Source organism: Anopheles funestus, chromosome 2RL, assembly GCF_943734845.2.
Source record: "Anopheles funestus chromosome 2RL, idAnoFuneDA-416_04, whole genome shotgun sequence".
NCBI classification, from domain to species: domain Eukaryota; kingdom Metazoa; phylum Arthropoda; class Insecta; order Diptera; family Culicidae; genus Anopheles; species Anopheles funestus.
In genome coordinates, this window is record NC_064598.1 from 25385035 (window position 1) to 25408396 (window position 23362).

Below are 23362 nucleotides of genomic sequence, written 5' to 3' on the forward strand. Positions count from 1 at the left end.
CTTCGCTTGGTAATTGCCGAGTTCGCTAGCAATTCGCGTGCAATCAGTGATCTCTTCTCTGTGTGCGCTTTACAAAAAAAAAAACGGGAAGTAACGCGCTCGGGCGGCAATTGGTTAGCCGCTGAAAATGTTGCCATCTTCAATGCTTTTTTTTACGTTCGTTTGCGTTCTTCCGTTCAGGGTTTGCAGGAAGCGAAAGAATTTTACTTCGATTCCTCAGGATTTCAAGAACCTTCCCGTTCTGGTTGGCCGTAAGTCTATTATCGTCTTGTATGCAGAAACCTAGACAAGATCGCCGAAAGGCGAACCAGGGAACCGCTCACTATATTCTCACGGTGACCTCCTTTCGTCTAGCTTCTACTCAAGTGTAAGCTTCGTTATTTTTTTGTATTTGTATATTTGAGAAATGTATCACCATTTCTTTCACCCGTGCTGGAAGAGTGAATTTAGGTTCGCGTGTCGACTTTAATGAACCACCCCGGACACTCCAACTAAAACCCAACCTCCTCCAATGTTCGATCAATCCCCAAACCCCAAAGAAAGAGCACTAGACATTCTTGAAAGCGTGCGCGAAGACGCTCACCTGCCGTGATAGGCCGTACACCCCTCCTGTATATTGATATATAGATAGTTTAGTCCTTTCTTTTCTTTCTTCCCAATAAAAAGAAGAGAAAACAAAAACAGTCTCCTTCATGCATGCCAGCCCGCCAAACATTAGAACTTATGTGCGGCACATAAAACATTAATATTCTCATTTTTAGACCCGCTAGTGGTTTTTTGGGGAGCACGCAGAAGGGAGACATTAGGCTGAGGAAGATAATTATTATTTCTGTAAAGGTAATCACTATTTTATCCGGGACCAGATTACACCATTGATGACGCTATTGTTAGATTATTTTATAAGCTCACACGTAAACAACGTTGCTTTGCCGGAGTTGATGTTTTGGGGTCCATACGTGAAAGCTAATGGATAAAGGTGAAATCGATTTTAACGTATCCTTGTTGATGGTATTTTGTTTGATTAGTGTCCCTTGGTCACGCGCTCGATTAATTTCAAACGGCTGTAATATGTTACACTAGGTATTTCGAAGTTTTTTGAAACGTTTTTTCTAGTATATTGTGTATGTATATTCAATTTTACACGAGTCTTGTATTGTTACTCACTCAAAGTCACTTTACAATCTTTAATTAAAAAACTTCATCTTCAAGAAAAAAATCGTAAGTTGCAGTACGATCAGACCATACAATCGCTACTTTCTCTGTGACAATAAAAAGCAACAACATGAAGCTAAATCTTTAAAAAAATAATCTACTATGTACATGCTTAATCATAGAATCTATTGCTAATACAACATTATAATATTAAAAATTGTACATTTTTCCTTTCTTTTTTCTCTCTTTCTCTTTCCTTCACATGTGTTATCTTTTTTTATTTCGTTCGTTATTTTGCATCGTTGTTTCATTGTGTCTTCCCTTCTGGCAAAACAACACGCAAATCCTTGTGACAACAAATCCGTGTATAACCCTTCGCGTGTATGTGTGTGTGTGAATGGGTGTGTGTATGTGTACAAAAAAAACAATACAACAAATTAAACAACAATTACAACAAAATCAACAACAACAATCCCCAATTTGTACAAAAAAAAACAACCCCCCGAACCGAACGTACACATCGTTGGGGATGTGCAGGTGATATCGGCATATTACGACACGAGCGGTTCGCTGGTGATGGGACCACGCACCGGAACGCCGATGCGGCTCGTCAGTCCGGCCCCGCCAGTGCTGGTGCCGCCCGGTGCAGCTGGTCCGCGGGCACCCCAAGCGCCCCCGATTTATCCTCCGCAGCCACAGACCGCCCAGCAGAATGTCTACTCGGCCCAAAACGGATCCAACGTAGGAGGTATGTACATAGCGGAAGCCATCTTAACTTTCGAATATATTATTTATTTCCTCTTTACTATGTAAATTAAATACTATTTAACGCATTCGTATCGTTGAAGCTGTTCAAATTTTAATTGTTTACTTTTTTGCTGTGCAAATGCTGCAGCATTTTAGCTTCAACCGTGGCTTGTAAATATGTTTAATAGATCATTTTTTCAACAATAGTACATCGAATGTAACCATAATATTGTGTACATTTGTAATACATACATACTACAGCATTAGTATATAATTCTTCATTGTACTATCGATTGTTGATGTATTTTTTTTTTTTTGTTTTTGGATAATTATTCTATCGTTTGTTACATCAAAATGTTAGCGAAAGCTCAATAACCATTCGTTTATGCTTTTGCACCAAAGCAACATAATGCGCGGTCAATAATGTAGGTCAGTAATGGATGGGCAGCGATACACAGAAACACACACTGCACAGAGATGCCAGAAAGCCCAGGGAAACGTTGTTTGCTGCAAGTTGCAGGGGCTTCACTTGTCCATCAACAGGTCCGCTACAATCGCTTTCCATCAATTGGCACGCGGGCAGAAACCCCTTTCTGGTTTGCTTTCCCCACGTGCTTTCCCTGCTGGCAGAAAGAAAATAACGCACCCGAGAATGAAGATCATGTTTCGCTAGGTACAATTTTCCATCAATCAGGTTTGATTGCTTCGCCTTAACCTTCCCTTGGTTATAAGTGTGTCTGTCCCACCATTCGTCATGGCTCAAGAAGGAAATTGATGCAAACACAGTGAATAGGAGAGTGCCCCCCGGGAAGGTTTTCTGTAGTGTAGATAGCAAATCCAATTCAACATACATTCATAGTGGTATAATTTAAAATATGGAATTATATCTTTCCGCACCCTTTTTTACATACCTCGGTGCACATTATATTGCACCTTTCAATGTATAGTATGCAGCAATGTAAGCTCTGTGAGGACAGGACAAAGAGTGAAAGATAGCGTGTCGTTGTCACTTATTCGCACACAGTGGAAAATCTAAATGATCGGGAACTGCATTAAACCAATTATACGGGGTGGGTGTTGAAGTTTTCCCTCCCTTTTAAGGTTGTTGTAGTTCATAGTGTAGGAGAGTGTGAATTAACATTTCATACATTCACAATCAAATGTTCCAAGGTGAATTGTTTGTGCGTTAATTGTATTTCATTATGTTTCCGATTGTTTAAATCAAAACAAGACAGGTGATCTTCATAAAGATCCGTCCTCGTAGTCAACTGCTGTAGGAAGCGGGTTATGATGATAAAGGTAGATGATATCCATCATCTGGCTTTGACACGAATAAACGGCTACCATGGTGCGAGCTTTCGCAAAAAGGGGAAATTTTTCTCTTGCTGGTTAATGTTTTTTTTTTGTTGTGCTCCAAAGGTAGGAGGATAATGACTTGCCCTGGTTTTCTCTGCTTTCTCTGCGTTTGGCGCGGAAAAAGCTGTACGGAAAAGCGAATCGATTGTACGATCAGTGCATTTTGTACTACGTGGTATATTGAGATTAAATTAAATATGTTCCAATATTCAAACTCCTATAGAGGAGAAGCTTGAGAAGTTTAATTATTTTTAAGTTCAAACCGTTAAATGTCTTGATTTGTTGTTTTTCCACTTCTCCTAAAAATGGTGCCACAATTATTGAATTAACGTAGATTTGTGTGAAACATATTTACTCTATTTTCATTTTTACAGAGCTTTTGAGTGGTAAAATCGTAAAGTCTGAGCCATTACTGGATTCTTTTCAAGATGACCTAGAATGTGTTACGGTAAATGTCGAATAATTGTGCCTTGGAGGCGTTTGCATATCTTTTGCAAGTGTGTAAGCTCCGAAAGCTTTGCACAGAATCGAGTTTCATCTCGATAACGCTAAAATAAGGAATCCGTTTCTAAAGATTCCACTTCAACTAGTAAAAAGTCCAGAAATGGTTCCAACGTTATCATTTAATCTCAAACACCCTGTATTGGGTAAAATTTTGCAAATTGTGCGCTGGTGTTCAAATCGAGCAGCTGCACAAAACTTAATTTTTTTACAGAAAGATTGATGAAAAATCTTAAGCCTTTGCTGCTTAAAGGTCTTTTCAGTTACATGCGCACAGATTTTAGGAATTGTGCAACTTATACAAAGTTACGATAATTTCTCAATCGTACATAACTCTAGCGCTTTGTGCTTTACGTATGTGGTTAAATTGTTCCTCATTACATCCAGACCATACTCAATTGATCTTTGCGGTTGCATTGATCTGTTAGTTCAAAGTACAGAGAATGATGCAAACTAAAGAAAAAACGGAAAACTTAACTCTAGGCAAGAAAAATGTTTATCAGCTTACCTGGTTACACAAATCTGCCAGGATTGATTTTGCCACTAAACTCCATCGCCGGCGCATTAGGCGATTCTTTCGAGCGTGAACATTTCCTTTATACCCATTCCGCGCCAACGCTACAAACTATTCCCTTAGAAACCCCTCGCTGTCAATTGTCTTTCTTTTCCTTTGTCGAAGGTTTGTCATGGAGATTTTGTTCCACAGCTCCCTTTTGGAGTGACAGCGTTTTCTTTCCGGCTTATCCAACCAAGGCAGGCGACAACCAGAAGTGCAGGTTGTCACTTGTTTGTCGATTGCATAAAATCGATTACCAGTTCGTTCCGCTCACTGTGCTGCAATGAAAATTGTGGAACCCTTGTGTGGAAAGCATATTGTGTTTGTGTGCGCCCTCCCCGTTAATCATCGTGTCGAAATTGGTGCTTTAAGAAAACGTCCCATTTTCTCACTCCCTGATTGACCGCAACGTAATCTGTTCCGGTTTTTGTAAGAAGGAAGCCTTTCCTTTCTACCTATTTCCTTGTCGGAATTTTCGGCACGAGGCTTCATGAAATTTGTTTTTTGTTAAATTTTCCACTTCATCGAACCATTTGTGCGTGCTGAAAGGCGTGGATAAATTGATCGGCTTTCCGTCAAGGAAACTGGTATGGAAGTAATTAATTTCAGCTTAATCGTTAGTGCTTTCAAGTTGTAGAAAAGAGGGAAGAAACCTTCAATGTATTAATGGTTTATGTTAGGGTGAATTGTACGAGATGTGATTGTATAATTCTACTTCATTTGAGACCTTAGCTGAAAGAATTTTCTTTTGTATATTTTTCGAGATATTTTCTTAATCGTTCACTAGCATTTTATAATCAGCTTTATATGTGAACTAACAAATATCCTTAAACACAAGCCGTTGATCGGTGCACTGCTATTCAAACGATCGTAATTACACGGCTCTTGTTTGGATGATTAGTAAACACTTATCATATGATAAAAATCCTAACATCAATACAAAATGTGCATTAATAATACTACTATTAAAGCTTTCATTACACAAGCTTACCGCGCTACTCGTGGAACGCTTTCTGGCAAGAAATTTGAATTTCGGAATTTCTTGGATACGCGAATTTTTGACTGTTTGCTCCCACCTTGTGTCTTATCTTCTCTTCGTAAAACGCTATTACAACACCGCGACTAACGTGCTGGTCCTTAGTGATGGCAAAAACGACTCCACAGCCGGAGTTTTGCGACCGGTTCTGGAGTCGGCTCCGAAACTGAAACCGATTGCGAACCCAATAGTTTCGAAGCCGGAACTCCAACCAACAGCTTCGTAGGTGTAACTAGCCAAAACAACATGCTTCGCAACTCCTGCAACCCATGCAACTAACTCCGAAGCACACATCATTCCTGTCCTAACCGTTGTTTCGTTTCGCGCTAAAACGTCTTTCTCCACTGTCATTTTTCGTGCATAACTGTAAGTTACTTTGGTAAACAACACTTGTTCTGCACGATCACCTAGTAGTGATGGATCATACGATTCATTTCATAGCTCGACTCGGAGTCGGGTGCAACAGAATCGGAATCGACTCCGACCCGTGGGTGCAGCATGTTCGGGCCGACCCGTGAATATAACTAAGTTCAGTAGTTCCGACCCGAACTCGTTGCACCTTCTGGACCTACTGAACCTACTTCGACTCAAGGTCAGCTTGAACTCGTTGCACCCACGGCTCGGAGTCGCTTATGGTAACTTGCATCTACCGGAATCGGTGCACCTAGTGAATCTATTCGTATTTAGGGATCAACCCGAACCAGTTGAAAGGCTCCGATCCGGTAGGTTCGAATCGACCTGCCCATCACTAACACCTACTATACAGCATTTCGCATGCAATCATCAAAATGGTTCTATCTGTCTTTTCGTAGTGTTCTACTTTAAATGTGCTAATAATAGCAAAGTCCTTTTGGTACTTTTTCTTACTTTTACTTACACACACTCTCATGTTTAAACGCATGAGTTTGCGTTATGAAATGCTGACACTTTGTTGAAAACTCTTTGTATTCGTGTAAGATTGTATTGCTATGTGTGTAGACTGCACACATACTGTGTCCGTTAAGCCCTACCGGCATTGGTAGTAGTTTTAACCGTTGGTTTGTGCGTAGGTAAGCTGTAACGACGATCAAACCGCATGTTAGTTGTAACTCTCAGTTTGAAGTGATGAGAGGAAAGTAGTTCCGCTGTGCGCCAAAAAAAGTCGAATTATGGAGTGCCAAAACTGGTTTGAAGAAGCGAAATTATCCTTCTTCATATCTAAATTTTATCAAACAAAACGTAATGTTCTACCCCACTTCCTCTGAACAACATATCGGCACTAATCATAATCGTTTCTTATCCTAACCTTTGCTTTATACAACAGGACTCGGTGCCTTGAACACATCATCCCTGACCACACGTCGGGATTCGTTTGATCGCAATACATCGGCCTTCAGTCCTTCGCTGGACTATACCTCGAGTGCCTCGGCCAACACAATGGCGATGAATGCTGCTGCGGCCGTAGCTGCTTCGGCGGCCCGCAAGTGGCCTGTCGGTGCTGGAAATTACAGCGGTCTCGGTACGGTAGCGGCTGCCTCGGCTAGCCCGCTAGGGCCTTCGCTCACACCACCGCCGGTATCGAATCTTGGCGCCCTGGTAACAAGCCGTGCGCCCGGTGCAGAGACAAAGTTCCGACAGGTAAATCCCGGCCTTGTGCCCGGTATATCGACTGCAAACGCGGCCATGTTTGGGTCGAACAATTGTGCCGCACAGGCAATCCTATCGCGACTCTCCAGTGCGGTGGCACGCCCAACTGCAGCACCCGCGGCCGCTCCGGTCGTACCGGGCGCTGCCCCGGGTCTGGATCGACCACCGGGCCGTTCCCGGCTGCTAGAAGACTTCCGCAACCAGCGCTACCCGAACCTGCAGCTGCGCGATCTCACCAATCACATTGTGGAGTTCTCGCAGGATCAGCACGGATCGCGCTTCATTCAGCAGAAGCTGGAGCGAGCCATTAGCGTCGAGAAGCAGCTCGTATTTAACGAAATACTTGGAGCAGCCTACAGTCTCATGACGGACGTGTTTGGCAACTACGTCATCCAGAAGTTCTTCGAGTTTGGCTCGCCGGAGCAAAAGCAAGCACTGGCGCAGCAGGTCAAAGGGCACGTGCTGCCACTAGCACTGCAGATGTATGGTTGCCGGGTTATACAGAAGGCACTGGAAAGCATTCCGGCGGAACAGCAGCAGGAGATTGTGCGTGAACTGGACGGGCACGTGCTTAAGTGCGTAAAGGATCAGAACGGCAACCATGTGGTGCAGAAGTGCATCGAGTGTGTCGATCCGGTCGCGTTGCAATTCATCATCGACGCATTCCGCAATCAGGTGTACTCGCTCAGTACACATCCGTACGGTTGTCGGGTGATCCAGCGGATACTGGAACACTGCACACCCGAACAGACGGCACCGATATTGGCCGAACTGCATGCCAACACCGAGCAGCTGATCCAGGATCAGTACGGAAACTACGTCATCCAGCATGTATTGGGTTAGTAGCAGGAATACAAAATATGAATGTGCCTCCGACGCAACTGTTTCTTATGTTAATTGCATTTTTTGTTGTATCACTTCAGAACATGGAAAGCCCGAGGATAAATCTGCCCTGATTGCCAGCGTCCGTGGTAAAGTGTTGACTCTCTCCCAACACAAATTCGCCTCGAATGTGGTGGAAAAGTGTGTCACACATGCTACCCGCGCGGAACGTGCACTACTGATAGAGGAAGTGTGTTCATTCAATGATGCGTAAGTATGGCCAGTTGTCGTCTGTTGTTATAGTACAAATTCTGCAATGATGTTCAGCTTGAAACATTCCTAGCAACAAATAGTGTAATACCATTAATACGAACATGTGTCTTTCTTTTGTTTTTAGTGGACTTCACGTCATGATGAAGGATCAGTACGCGAATTATGTGGTACAGAAGATGATTGACGTGTCTGAACCGACGCAGCGCAAAGTGCTACTGCACAAGATTCGACCGCACATGAATTCGTTGAAAAAGTATACATACGGCAAACACATCATCGCAAAGTTGGACAAATTTTCGCTCAAGACACCAAATTCCCTTGCCGGGGGTGGTGGTGCCGGTGGAGCTGGAAACTCTGCCGCTAGTACTGCCACCGGTGCAAATGGTACTGCTGGTCCAGCGGTTGGCAGTGCCGGCAATGGTACCAATGGTAGTGTTAATGGAACTAATGGTGAGCTCACTGCCACTAGCACCGCAAACGGAACGGTTGTAAACAATGGAACTAATGCGAACGGTGCTACAGTATCAGCTGGCGCTGCCGGATCCGTAGCGGGCAACTGTAACGCTACGAGCGGCGTGGCAGGAAGCAACAATGGAAGCGTTAGTGGCGGTAGCACCAACGGTACCAACGCTGGCCTACGTCCGATCGGACCTCCAACAAATGGAGTAATGTAAGGTTGATCGTGTCGCAAGCATAGTCGAAAAAGGGGCTTACAGCAAGTAGATAGAGTGTAAATATGTATTGTTCGCTATTTTCGAATATTTAGCGGTTACGTTCGAATAACGTTTAGTGTGTCCCCTTAGTAACAGCATACGCGTTTAGAACCATAAGAATGGGTGTAAATGGTCGAATCTTTATCATTTTACGAATTATCCCAACACTTTTCTGTTTGGACCAAGTAACTAACGTTATATGTTTCTACTACGTTGAATAAGCTTATAATTTAAAAAAAAAAAGCACAAACGGATAAAACAAAGGGGAAAAAAAGGAAACCGAAGTCAATATTCGCTTTCGAACGAATAGTGAAGCTCACCAGCGAAAGTAAAGCTTCTCAGTGCTAGTACTGTCTGAACGTTTTGTTTGTTTTGCGTCACCTTCATACATTTATATAATTTGTGTACATTTTTATTTTGTGTACGGTGTTCGATCTCAATTCTATAAACGAAACGATAGCAGAGAAAGTAAATTTAGCAGATCAACGATGATCGATCAGTGCGAATTTGTGTAATGAAAAAAAGGCGCAACACATTCGCATATATTAAAACAACAACGCATACGCATGGTTTGCTTAATGCCTTGATGTAAGTAGTAAAGTTTTTAGTTGAAATAATCCTTTCCCGCGCAAAGGTTTAGAAGCCAAACATTTTGTATTAGGTGGAAATGAAATTAGAGCGTGCAGGATAAACCTCTCCGGTCGTATATGTTTGTTCGGTTACTTTCGAGAACAAATGGTCGAGTCAATTGAACGAATCTGGTGGAATAATTACACTTAACGTTCATGATCGATCTTCAACTGGATAACACTACTATGTCCTTTAGTTTCATTTGTCTCATTTGTGCTATGTGAATGTTTGCTTTGCAAATTCCATGCTCCAAATCCCAACCGTAACCAGCAAACCATGCAAATAAAATGCAGTGCAAGTGTAATGCAATAGTGTTGTAGTGTGACTCAGAGTACCCGTAAACGTAATATTTATAACAAATCCCGTACAGGCGCATTCTCGCGATAGAACAAGTATAAAAGTACAGCATAATAATATGGTAGTGCGACAAACCACTTGGTAAAAAAAGCTGTGGAACTAATGGAGCTTACTATTTGTTGTGGTAAGTGTTTCGCTGTCGGGTAGAACATTAAGCACATAAAGCGATCGAATAATGTAACGTTTGTGATCGCATTGAACGAACAACAGAGTGAAGGGAATTTGGCTAACAATCAGATTGTTATGGTACTAACAGATTAGAACCGAAGCAGCATTCCACTACAGAGTGAAGAGTGAAAATCTATTCTTCAACTGCTACTTCTAGCAAATATATATGTATGTATGTGCGTATGTATGGTACGAAGGAATATCATAGCAGGGGAAACACACAACTAATCGCTGCAAAAAAAAAAATGTGTCGCACATTTTAATGCTGCAAATTGCACATGTATAATGCTGATACTCAGCCACTAGTAAATAGTGGCGCACTGTTTTTTGATAGAAGAAAATCCTCCCTATATAGATGAATGAACACTGCTTCCCTCTCCGTTACGAGGAGAGGGACCATTAAAAAGATGGAAGGGTTGAAACCTTTAAGCAACGTTTTGTGTGCCCGTTTAATGTTAGCATGTTTTAAGTACATTCAATGCAGCAAAAACAAAAGCAAACAAAAAACGAACAACTGTTGAGAAAGAATAATTAGTAGTAGCAATATACTGCTCTAGCGATACATAGAAATGAGCAGCGCAGAAATATCGATTATTTTTAATTATTAACTAGGAAGAAGCTGGCATAGGGATCATTTTTTCAAGAACGTTAAGGGCAAGAAAAATACAGTCCCACATCCACATCCAGAAAGGCAGACGTGAGTTTTTTTCAAATTGAAACCATTTATCAGCAAGCGAGCCACGTTCGGTGTGGGCTGCTAACAACCAAGTGGCCGACAGTAGTAATAGTAGTAGTAGGTGCACGTTGCAGCATTTTTGGTGGATGGTGGACTGCGTAGTGCGTACAAACAGGTACGCACAGGTATTGGCATCTTAGAATTAATGTAGTACACAGTTTTACGTAAGCAGAAATGTAAGCAAAAAAACCAATTAACTGCCATCCCAGTCCAACGTAGATATTTACGTAGGTGCGTTCTGGTGATGTGTGTCCGCTTGGTAAGCGTTTAGTTTAGTCTAACATTTCAAGCACTATTGTAGCGCGAGTTAGCGATTTTCCCAAGTACCGTTAGCAAACCGCGAATGATGATGAATGAATGACAGTCATTTACTTTATTCTCCTTCATCAGTTTTTTTCCCCACTCAAAACGATAGCATTAGGAAGTCTAAACACGTATCAAATCAAAACCTACTTGAAATGTATCAATTAACGCAACGATATAAGCTCCGCATCTTATTTAATCATTTTAAAAACAATAGATTTTTCTCGATCCATTTACGAAACAAAACAACAAAAAACTACACAACATTATACACCGATGTTGTATCGAACCACACACAGCAGACAACAGAAAATGGAGCCAATGTACCCAATTGCTCGTGGTCTGGTTGTAACCGTACAGTTGGAGGGCATTAATGCACCAAATGCGCGGGGATGTGTGAATGTGGTTTTGGGTATTTACTACCCTTCCGAACATCATAAACGAAATGAATAGATTTGCACGATCATGATCGTGCACATTTGATATGACAACAACAGTGTACTATTTGTAAGCTCATTGCATAGTCCCTAGTTCTTATCATGGTAGTAACATAATTAACTAACGAATAGTAAACTGTAAACGTAACGAAACTCACGCATAATGCAAACCGACTGCTGACAGCAGCGTAGAATTATTCGAGGTCGCGCATACTCCTCCTAGCGATCGTTGTAGCGACGAATGAAGGAAAGCGAACTTGTCCAAGACTGGAGTTTGAGAATTTTAACACAACCTGGAAAGAGAAACTATTTCTTTTTTTTTAAATATGATGCTAAAATACCCACATCGTCTGAGTAAAGTTGTAATGGAAAGGGACCGATTTTTGGCATTATACTTGTGGCGCCGTAAAACGAAACGAATCTGCAGCACACTAACAAATTCACCAGTCCCAGTCGAGTGTTTCCACGCATTCGAAATACCATAATTTATTCGGTACGAATGAAATCAGTTCGAATGTTTTGCGTCACTACCCACAACATATATGCTCATAGCTTTTCTATCGAGTATTATCTCTAGTTAAAAGATTGGCCCGTTTTTTTTTTTTTGGTTTGTTCGACATATTACTTTGATATAATTTATTTACGTTATGCGTTTTGCACTATCAACACGTGCATGTATATTTTAATCAAACTTATAATTTTAATCAATAACTAATGAGAAAAGGGGAGGCGTATAAAATTAGCAAAATATGCATTTTTTTGTTTGGCGACAAAGAACAAAACCCATAACTGTAGAACAATTATTTCATAGAAGAATTACGGTGTTTTACTGTCACCACACTATTTTTTTTTCTTTATAACATGGGTTTATGTGTAAAACCTAATTTCATTTAATTTGCAAACATTGAATGCAAACGAAATTAATGTGCATTCATTAGAATGGTATCACATTACTGGGTTTTTTGATGTTGCTTTATAAATGCAAACTATAAAAAAATACATATACATATTAATATTTGTGCTATGTTAAATCAATTAATGAACACAGTGAAAACACTGTGAAGTGCGTGTGTGAGGGGGGAGCTTATAGCAATTGTCTCACGAATCATATATAAATATTCCTCATAATGGATAGACTTTCTTAGAGAAACGATTTTCTAGAATTTAATATAAAAAAAACTGTTTGAAAACGTAAAAAAACAACCCCTGCCACAGGGCAGTAAAAAAAATAACGAAAACTTTAAATAAGGATTGATTGATGCAAAACCATAAACCCATTTAAAGAAAATCCATGAGCTGTAGAAGAAGGAAGGTGACACGGAAATGCTTCACTATTGAAACTATGAAAACAGAACTAGAACTTGATATATATTAACTTCCAATTTTTTTCCCCGTTATACATTTATATACATATATATATATATACATACATATATAGACAGCTTATAAGTTGTGCATACTGTTTTAGTGAGTCGCATAGGGGGTGATGCCGCCGTATAAGCATAAATCCGGTAATGAAACCGTTTAGTGAAAAATGAAAACAGAAAAAAAACCGGCGAATGCAAAACAAAACCTGTACTGCAAATATGATCCAGTTGTATATCGCTGTACAAAATTTACATAGTTATTTTATACTACTTAACCCCCTACCCAGAACAAACACACACACACACATACAGTGGTTCGTTTATAGCGGCGAATATAGAAAACAGAAATTAACTCTCTCCTTATCTCACCACTACAAAGCAGATGGAAATGCTACAAGAGAGGAAAAAAACGTTAGCATAAAAAAACTCGTATTTGAAATAAATAACAAAACACAAAAAAACAATACATTTATCGAAAAAAGTACACTCAAAGCAAACAATAGAAAGGGGGAAGGAAATCCAATCCCTTCTCCTTGATCTCTCGCGAGGCGACTGTATCGGAACGATGGACAGCGTAAAAGTTTTCAAATTTTAAACAATTACCACAAAGCTAGTTGAAGAAAATAAAAAGCAGGAAGCTAGACAAAAATGTAGCGAAGGTGACCCGTAAAAAAAAGAAGCATTTTGAATAGTGTTTGATTGTACATTAGAATTCTTAGATACAACAACAAGATAAAAAGAACAAAAGCTGTAGAAATCCTTCGTAAATATTATACTATATGGCAAAACATGTGTTCTATGATGAACCAATTTGGTGTGTGTTGTGTGTGTGGAACCTTGTGAAGGCAGATTATTAGAAAGATTATTTTTATGTACGCGAACGCAAGCGCCCACGGGCCGAAGTGTGTGAGTGAGAGTGACTTTGAATGCAAAGTGGTTCTGTGCCGTGTCCGTTGTAAGAACAGCATTAAATGAGACAAGCAGGAACGAATAAGCACACAAACACAGAGTTCCATTGTGAAATTAGCAAATCAAGAAGATTAAAAGACCTCACAGAAATGACAAGAAGGCTTCAGTAAACGAAAAACAAGAAGATGCCTGTTGAGTGGTGTGTATGTGCGTATGTATAAAACTTTGTACAAACCACCCCCCCAAAAAAAAACCACTATTAACAAGACGCAGGGAGAAAAGCACGAAACACGCAACGACAACAGAATAGTGAACAAATAGTGCAAACAACAACACACTGAACTAATACAACAACTGCAGGCATTACTACACACAGGCAAATATAGAGCGATCAAGCGAAAGTTAAATATTAGTGGTCGATGTAAATACAGCAATAGTTTCACAAAACTAACACCGTTCTAATGGTTGGACTGAACTGAACATACGAAGAATGATTGAAGAACTACACAACACAATTGTAACCAAAACAACATCCAAACAATGCCGACACATACACACACACAGAATCCTTGAATGAATATGTGTATAAAAGCCGAACAACACCTCGAAACGTGGTTCCTGATACCGCCACACACTAACCATCCCTTTTGCAAACGATGTGATCGATCATCATTTTACACACATTACAGAAGGAAAAACAAAAACACAGACATACGCTGGAGATAAATCATGTGTAAAATTATGCTGTAAAGTAGACAACATTAAGCCAAGCCACACAGAAGCGAAAATAGAGAAAGTGTATATTAATTACAGCACGCCGTGCCGCGGGAGGAACGAAAACGCACGTTCAACAGTGTGTACTCGGGTTAGATTTGTTTTCTCTATAATGGACAGCAGTGTGGGAGGGGAGAAAAAAATGGGGGAGGGTGTAAGAAACGGGGTAGAATGGGGGTGTTAGGGAGATAAAAGATTCCACTATAAAGCGGATATTCCACTCTGAAAACTTCACCATTTTACCGCCATTTAGTGGAATATCCTGAAGAACGTCAAGCGCGCGTATACTGGGAAGTGATAGGAAATCTTATACTTGTAAAAAAAAGAGAAGAAAAACATGTAATTTTTGTTATAAAATTCAAATTTAGTAGGAAACTCTAATGTGCGATGCATCCATGCGGCATATGATGATCACTCGATCTCAGTCACAGTCGCAAACATGCATTTTGCATTTTCAGTTTTGCTGACAAAATTTTTACGTTGTACAAATTAATCTCACACCACAACAACACGCAACCGGTGGTTTCGGTTTGTTTTATATTTGTAAATTTCATCGAAAATGGAAATGGATGTTGTGTAAAAAAAAATAATGAAACCCCCCTCGCCGGAACAAGTAATATACAAGTAACACGAAGAAACTACTAAGTGTTGGAGTGTTTCACCGAAAGATTTACACCGATATATGTGTGTGTGTGATGAGTTTGATTGTTCATTAGAATATTCGGAACTATTAACTGAGTTTTGTTTTTTTCGTTTTCTGTTTGCACATTTGTATTTTATGTATTCCAGCAAAGGAATCTAGTATTGGGGAAATTTTGTGAAAAATTGTACAAAAAAAAAAACAGAAACCATCTCCACTAATAACACTCAGAAGGGGCGAGACAAACAAATGCACCGAAACCCAGTGGGGGAAGTATCGCAAGTTTTTTTTGGTTTGCCATACAGCTTCTAAGTAGCACGAACGTTGGACAGTTAAAGACTTTATCAGCTTCAAAACCCAACTCGGATGATAGATCCTCGGAAGAAAAAAAAACGTGTGATATGTACAGAGCGTAATGTGTAACATAACATTGAGGAAAACTCTTAAAAACAAACGAGGAAAAAGACATTTTTTTTGTTTTGTTTTTATAAAACAAAAGCTGTTTTAACCAATGCTTTTCAGGGGTTGTTTATGCTTAAAAGATTTTATTAAAATGCTGCTTGATCTTAAATTTCCTCCCCTTGCGATCGGATTATTGATCAGTCATGTTCCAAATGTGTCCAGCGTTCGTGCTGCGGATTGTGGTTCGGCAGAACAATCTGCTTGCTGATGACTTCACCCCGAGGGTGGAAAGTGTCCATCTTTTGTGCTGAAAAGATAGTCGCTCCCAGTCGCTGCCCATCACAGCGGCGACATCATTGTGTATAAATTGTTTTAAACTGTACAAAAAAAAGAAGAAAAACAAAGGAAGAAAGAGAAATCACAACACACAACACATAACGCAAAACAGAAACGCGGATGCATTCCTCTTCGTTTTTGGAGGGAAAGGTAGAGCAAAAAGGTGAATTCCCGATCAAAAAAAAGGAAGAAGAGGATACGAATGGTACACAAAACAATCCCCCTTTTACGAACGCTTTACAAGAAACGAACTTACTTACGAATGGAGCGCGTTTACAAAACTCATCCCCGAATCTGATTATTATCTGTAAATTAACGCAAGAAAGAGAGAAGATTCGTTAACGCTAAGCGAGCAAAACGAAAATTTTGTATGAAATTATCCAACAATTGAACTGTGATTTTTTTCTACTTGCACCCAACAACGGATTCCTCTTCTAGCCCCCCAAAAACCACCCATCTACAATCCCAAACCTCCCTCTTCCCCTCCGATCATACGAATTCGGTTTCGATGCGAAAAAACACACAAAGGACATATGAAAAGAAAGGGAAACTCAGAACAGAACCTCACCAGAAGAGGCACACAAACAAGGTTTGCCGACACTGCCAACAAACCGTTCTGCTGTTCCGGCAATTGGTAATTGTAATTGTGTTTTATTGTAAAATTTGTAACGTTGTAAAATTGTCTGCTTCTTGTTCCTGTAGTTACTGCTGCTACTGTAAAGTGTACATTTTTAACAAAAACAAAACAAAGTTTAAATTATTTTACTTTTTATTCTTTCGGAGGCTGCTGTTGGGCCACTCTTTGCTTTTGGGTGCATGTTTGTCGATCAATTTCGTTTAATTGTGAACAAAATAGATGAATCAATTTCTCCCTTTTCTATAACACGTTTGTACTGTTTGTTTTTGCACATTTCAAAGAGTGTCTTTTTAAAAGGAACAAAAACAAGCTTCAACAATTAAGCTACTTACAGCAAACAAATAGAAACCTTTCTCGAAGCAGCCTCTACAACTGGGTTCCCCGATCAGCAAGTGTACTTCTCCTAGAGCTAAAACGGCACGAACCAACAGAGAAGGGGTGGTTTAGGAAGAAAAGAATGCACACCCCCAACAAAAAAAAACCTTTCCCATTCATTTATACAGGTCTACAAATAGGGCACAATGAAGGTGCAAAATAGATTTTTGTTAACGAAAATTACAACAACAGAAACAAGAACAAAATAATTCAGTTTAAAATACTGAGTAAAGTAAGCAAAAGTTTGCCTTAAAATCGAGAGAAGAAAAAACAAACAAACTCAACACACAAGTAAAAGAACCGAAAGAAGCGAACAGGAAAGCGAAAGTTGTAGGAAAAACAAATTTAGCTTGAGCAAACATATAAAACCAACAACACACAACCACACAATGTCTCCCCAAAAGAAACCATCAAATCCCATCTGATGGCGTGTTAACAAAAAAAGCAAAATGGAAAACCTAAGATCCGCGTAAAAGAGTGTGCAAAAAGACAGGAAAATATGAACAAGGAGGAAAACAATCGCAAACAGGAAACTCATTTATCATTGCAATACAGTGAGATTGTCACCACGAAAACAATGGAAAATTCACAAAAAAAAGAAAACACATGCAAATACTACCACGCGGCAAAAGTTGTACCGTTTTGTGAGGTTTGCTTTAAGAAGTTTTTCTCCATTATAACGTACGTGAACAACCGAGAAACCGTCTCTGCAAAATGGTGATGAAAATTCAAAGCATACATGCAAACATTTTAATATGTTTGTATTTTTTTTTTGTTTTCGATTTATTTGTAAGTTCCATTTTGAGTAAACTAGGGTTTTGTAACTTATCCTCATCCATACATATAAATATATTTTTGTCTCTTTTGTCAATTGTAACTCATACGAATTTAGTTATTTAAGTTTGAGCATTAGCATTTTTGTATGAAATCGAATTATTCGATGTAGAAAACACTAAAAGAGGTGAACTATCCAATTTTCGTTGGATTTATGCTCTGCTAGTGTGTGCGTGTGTGCGTGAAATAGTTTGTGTGTTTTTTTTTAATTTGTGTTTAGTGTTGCGATGAAAACGTACAGCAGAGTTTGCAAAGAATACAACCAAGAAACTAGAAAAAAAGCGAAAACTAAAATCACAGAGGCAACTAACCTTTTCTGATGATTGGCGGGTGAGCCTCTACAGAATACAAAACAAAATAACATAAGCATAAAAAGTTGCAAAACATTTGATAACCGATTCGAAGAACGAACACATACACACACAGAGAAAGAGAGTAGGATCAAATAGCAGCAGTTGGCAAAAAGCGGCTAAGAGCAACAACAAACAAAATGAAGCAAAAGGAGCACACACTCACACACGGCTATAAATAAAAAAACAACAACATATAAATATGAAAGTAATATTAATTTGAACATAACTATAAATATTATGATACTATCAAACAAATAAATTTTCTGTAACATTGAAGAAATAATAATTTCTATTTGGTATCCTTTTCTTTATCATCTGCTTGATAAATAGTTCAACAGTTTATTCTTTTTTTAATTTGAACCATTATTTGAGTGAAAAGAAACTTATTGCAACAAATTCGCATTATAATATATCACATTTAAAATTTTTGGTACATTGCTCAAAAATGAGGAAAATTTTACATTTTCTCATACAGGGTAAGGAACTTGGTTCCTCGAATAACTTCTGGCACAGACATCTAAGGGCATGGCCGCCAAAGAAGAAAATGTAGCCATTGGTGTCATCAATCGACCACAGGTTAAAGATTGGCGATCCGTTGGACATCCACCGAGTTATAGGCAAAACTTGGTGCAAAAAAGAGCCTTAGTAAATTTTTATTTTTTTGATTTTTTTGATTTTTTGATTATTTTTCACTCTTTTTTTTTATTTAAAGCATTACTTGAGTGAAAAGAAACACATTGCAACCGATTGGCATTAAAATAAATCAATTTAATTTTTTTTGCAAAATTTCTCGAAAAAAACGTAAGGGGTAAGCCTTATGAAATTTTCGAGTTGAAAATTTTTTTAAAAATTTTTTCCGATTTTTTCTACTTTTTTCAATTTAAAGCATTATTTGAGTGAAAAGAAACTTATTGCAACAAATTCGAATTTTAATATATCACATTTGAAAATTTTGCTACATTGCTCAAAAGTGAGGAAAATTTTACATTTTCTCAAACAGGGTAAGGAACTTGGTTCCTCGAATAACTTCTGGCACGGATATCTAAGGGCATGGCCGTCCAAGAAGAAAATGTAGCCATCAATGCCATCTATCGACCACAGGTTAAAGATTGGCGATCCGTTGGATACCGACCGAGTTATAGGCAAAACTTGGTGCAAAAATGAGCCTTAGTAAATTTTTACTTTTTTGATTTTTTTGATTTTTTTGATTTTTTGATTATTTTTCACTCTTTTTTTTTATTTAAAGCATTACTTGAGTGAAAAGAAACACATTGCAACCGATTGGCATTAAAATAAATCAATTTAATTTTTTTTGCAAAATTTCTCGAAAAAAACGTAAGGGGTAAGCCTTATGAAATTTTCGAGTTGAAAATTTTTTTAAAAATTTTTTCCGATTTTTTCTACTTTTTTCAATTTAAAGCATTATTTGAGTGAAAAGAAACTTATTGCAACAAATTCGAATTTTAATATATCACATTTGAAAATTTTGCTACATTGCTCAAAAGTGAGGAAAATTTTACATTTTCTCAAACAGGGTAAGGAACTTGGTTCCTCGAATAACTTCTGGCACGGATATCTAAGGGCATGGCCGTCCAAGAAGAAAATGTAGCCATCAATGCCATCTATCGACCACAGGTTAAAGATTGGCGATCCGTTGGATACCGACCGAGTTATAGGCAAAACTTGGTGCAAAAATGAGCCTTAGTAAATTTTTACTTTTTTGATTTTTTTGATTTTTTTGATTTTTTGATTATTTTTCACTCTTTTTTTTTATTTAAAGCATTACTTGAGTGAAAAGAAACACATTGCAACCGATTGGCATTAAAATAAATCAATTTAATTTTTTTTGCAAAATTTCTCAAAAAAAAACGTAAGGGGTAAGCCTTATGAAATTTTCGAGTTGAAAAATTTTTTTAAATTTTTTTCCGATTTTTTATACTTTTTTTAATTTAAAGCATTATTTGAGTGAAAAGAAACTTATTGCAACAAATTCGAATTTTAATATATCACATTTGAAAATTTTGCTACATTGCTCAAAAATGAGGAAAATTTTACTTTTTCTCAAACAGGGTAAGGAACTTGGTTCCTCGAATAACTTCTGGCACAGACATCTAAGGGCATGGCCGTCCAAGAAGAAAATGTAGCCATTGGTGCCAACTATCAACCAAAGGTTAAAGATTGGCGATCCGTTGGATACCGACCGAGTTATAGGCAAAACTTGGTGCAAAAATGAGGAAAATTTTACATTTTCTCAAACAGGGTAAGGAGCTTGGTTCCTCGAATAACTTCTGACACAGACATCTAAGGGCATGGCCGCCAAAGAAGAAAATGTAGCCATTGGTGCCATCTATCGACCACAGGTTAAAGATTGGCGATCCGTTGGATACCGACCGAGTTATAGGCAAAACTTGGTGCAAAAATGAGCCTTAGTAAATTTTTATTTTTTTGATTTTTTTGATTTTTTGATTATTTTTCACTCTTTTTTTTATTTAAAGCATTACTTGAGTGAAAAGAAACACATTGCAACCGATTGGCATTAAAATAAAACAATTTAATTTTTTTTGCAAAATTTCTCAAAAAAACGTAAGGGGTAAGCCTTATGGAATTTTCGAGTTGAAAAATTTTTTTAAATTTTTTTCCGATTTTTTATACTTTTTTTAATTTAAAGCATTATTTGAGTGAAAAGAAACTTATTGCAACAAATTCGCATTTTAATATATCACATTTAAAATTTTTGCTACATTACTCAAAAATGAGGAAAATTTTACGTTTTCTCAAACAGGGTAAGGAACTTGGTTCCTCGAATAACTTCTGGCACGGATATCTAAGAGCATGGCCGTCCAAGAAGAAAATGTAGCCATCAATGCCATCTATCGACCACAGGTTAAAGATTGGCGATCCGTTGGATACCGACCGAGTTATAGGCAAAACTTGGTGCAAAAATGAGCCTTAGTAAATTTTTATTTTTTTGATTTTTTTGATTTTTTGATTATTTTTCACTCTTTTTTTTTATTTAAAGCATTACTTGAGTGAAAAGAAACACATTGCAACCGATTGGCATTAAAATAAATCAATTTAATTTTTTTTGCAAAATTTCTCAAAAAAACGTAAGGGGTAGTAAGCCTCATGAAATTTTCGAGTTGAAAATTTTTTTTAAAATTTTTTCCGATTTTTTCTACTTTTTTTAATTTAAAGCATTATTTGAGTGAAAAGAAACTTATTGCAACAAATTCGCATTTTAATATATCACATTTAAAATTTTTGCTGAATAACAGAAAAATGAGGAATTATTTACATTTTCTCAAACAGGGTAAGGAACTTGGTTCCTCGAATAACTTCTGGCACAGACATCTAAGGGCATGGCCGTCCAAGAAGAAAATGTAGCCATTGGTGCCAACTATCAACCAAAGGTTAAAGATTGGCGATCCGTTGGATACCGACCGAGTTATAGGCAAAACTTGGTGCAAAAATGAGGAAAATTTTACATTTTCTCAAACAGGGTAAGGAACTTGGTTCCTCGAATAACTTCTGGCACGGATATCTAAGGGCATGGCCGTCCAAGAAGAAAATGTAGCCATCAATGCCATCTATCGACCACAGGTTAAAGATTGGCGATCCGTTGGATACCGACCGAGTTATAGGCAAAACTTGGTGCAAAAATGAGCCTTAGTAAATTTTTATTTTTTTGATTTTTTTGATTTTTTGATTATTTTTCACTCTTTTTTTTATTTAAAGCATTACTTGAGTGAAAAGAAACACATTGCAACCGATTGGCATTAAAATAAATCAATTTAATTTTTTTTGCAAAATTTCTCAAAAAAAACGTAAGGGGTAAGCCTTATGAAATTTTCGAGTTGAAAAATTTTTTTAATTTTTTTTCCGATTTTTTATACTTTTTTTAATTTAAAGCATTATTTGAGTGAAAAGAAACTTATTGCAACAAATTCGCATTTTAATATATCACATTTAAAATTTTTGCTACATTGCTCAAAAATGAGGAAAATTTTACATTTTCTCAAACAGGGTAAGGAACTTGGTTCCTCGAATAACTTCTGACAGAGACATCTAAGGGCATTGCTGTCCAAGAAGAAAATGTAGCCATTAATGCCATCTATCGACCACAGGTTAAAGATTGGCGATCCGTTGGATACCGACCGAGTTATAGGCAAAACTTGGTGCAAAAATGAGCCTTAGTAAATTTTTATTTTTTTGATTTTTTGATTATTTTTCACTCTTTTTTTTATTTAAAGCATTACTTGAGTGAAAAGAAACACATTGCAACCGATCGGCATTAAAATAAAACAATTTAATTTTTTTTGCAAAATTTCTCAAAAAAAACGTAAGGAGTCAGCCTTATGAAATTTTCGAGTTGAAAATTTTTTTTAAATTTTTTTCCGATTTTTTATTCTTTTTCTAATTTAAAGCATTATTTGAGTGAAAAGAAACTTATTGCAACAAATTCGCATTTTAATATATCACATTTAAAATTTTTGCTGAATAACAGAAAAATGAGGAATTATTTACATTTTCTCAAACAGGGTAAGGAACTTGGTTCCTCGAATAACTTCTGGCACGGATATCTAAGCGCATGGCCGTCCAAGAAGAAAATGTAGCCATCAATGCCATGTATCGACCACAGGTTAAAGATTGGCGATCCGTTGGATACCGACCGAGTTATAGGCAAAACTTGGTGCAAAATTGAGCCTTAGTAAATTTTTATTTTTTTGATTTTTTTGATTTTTTGATTATTTTTCACTCTTTTTTTTATTTAAAGCATTACTTGAGTGAAAAGAAACACATTGCAACCGATTGGCATTAAAAAAAATCAATTTAATTTTTTTTCCAAAATTTCTCAAAAAAACGTAAGGGGTAAGCCTTATGAAATTTTCGAGTTGAAAAATTTTTTTAAATTTTTTCCGATTTTGTATACCTTTTTTTAATTTAAAGCATTATTTGAGTGAAAAGAAACTTATTGCAACAAATTCGCATTTTAATATATCACATTTAAAAATTTTGCTGCATTGCTCAAAAATGAGGAAAATTTTACATTTTCTCAAGCAGGGTAAGGAACTTGGTTCCTCGAATAACTTCTGACACAGACATCTAAGGGCATGGCCGTTCAAGAAGAAAATGTAGCCATTAATGCCATCTATCGACCACAGGTTAAAGATTGGCGATCCGTTGGATACCGACCGAGTTATAGGCAAAACTTGGTGCAAAAATGAGCCTTAGTAAATTTTTATTTTTTTGATTTTTTTGATTTTTTGATTATTTTTCACTCTTTTTTTGTTTAAAGCATTACTTGAGTGAAAAGAAACACAT

The 23362-nt window shown here is 37.7% G+C and overlaps 1 protein-coding gene across 2 annotated transcripts in view; it reads left to right on the forward strand.

Annotated features, from left to right (window-relative positions):
* The window catches only part of LOC125760936 (maternal protein pumilio), a 173773-nt gene extending 155447 nt beyond the window's left edge, over positions 1-18326 (forward strand). For both annotated transcript variants that reach the window (XM_049421542.1, XM_049421543.1), the window contains exons 11-14: positions 1690-1900; positions 6652-7812; positions 7898-8066; positions 8194-18326. In XM_049421542.1, the coding sequence (XP_049277499.1) occupies positions 1690-1900; positions 6652-7812; positions 7898-8066; positions 8194-8743 (2091 nt within the window). In that variant the 3' untranslated portion in view covers positions 8744-18326. The remainder of the gene's footprint in view (positions 1-1689; positions 1901-6651; positions 7813-7897; positions 8067-8193) is intronic.
* Positions 18327-23362: the final 5036 nt, after the last annotated feature.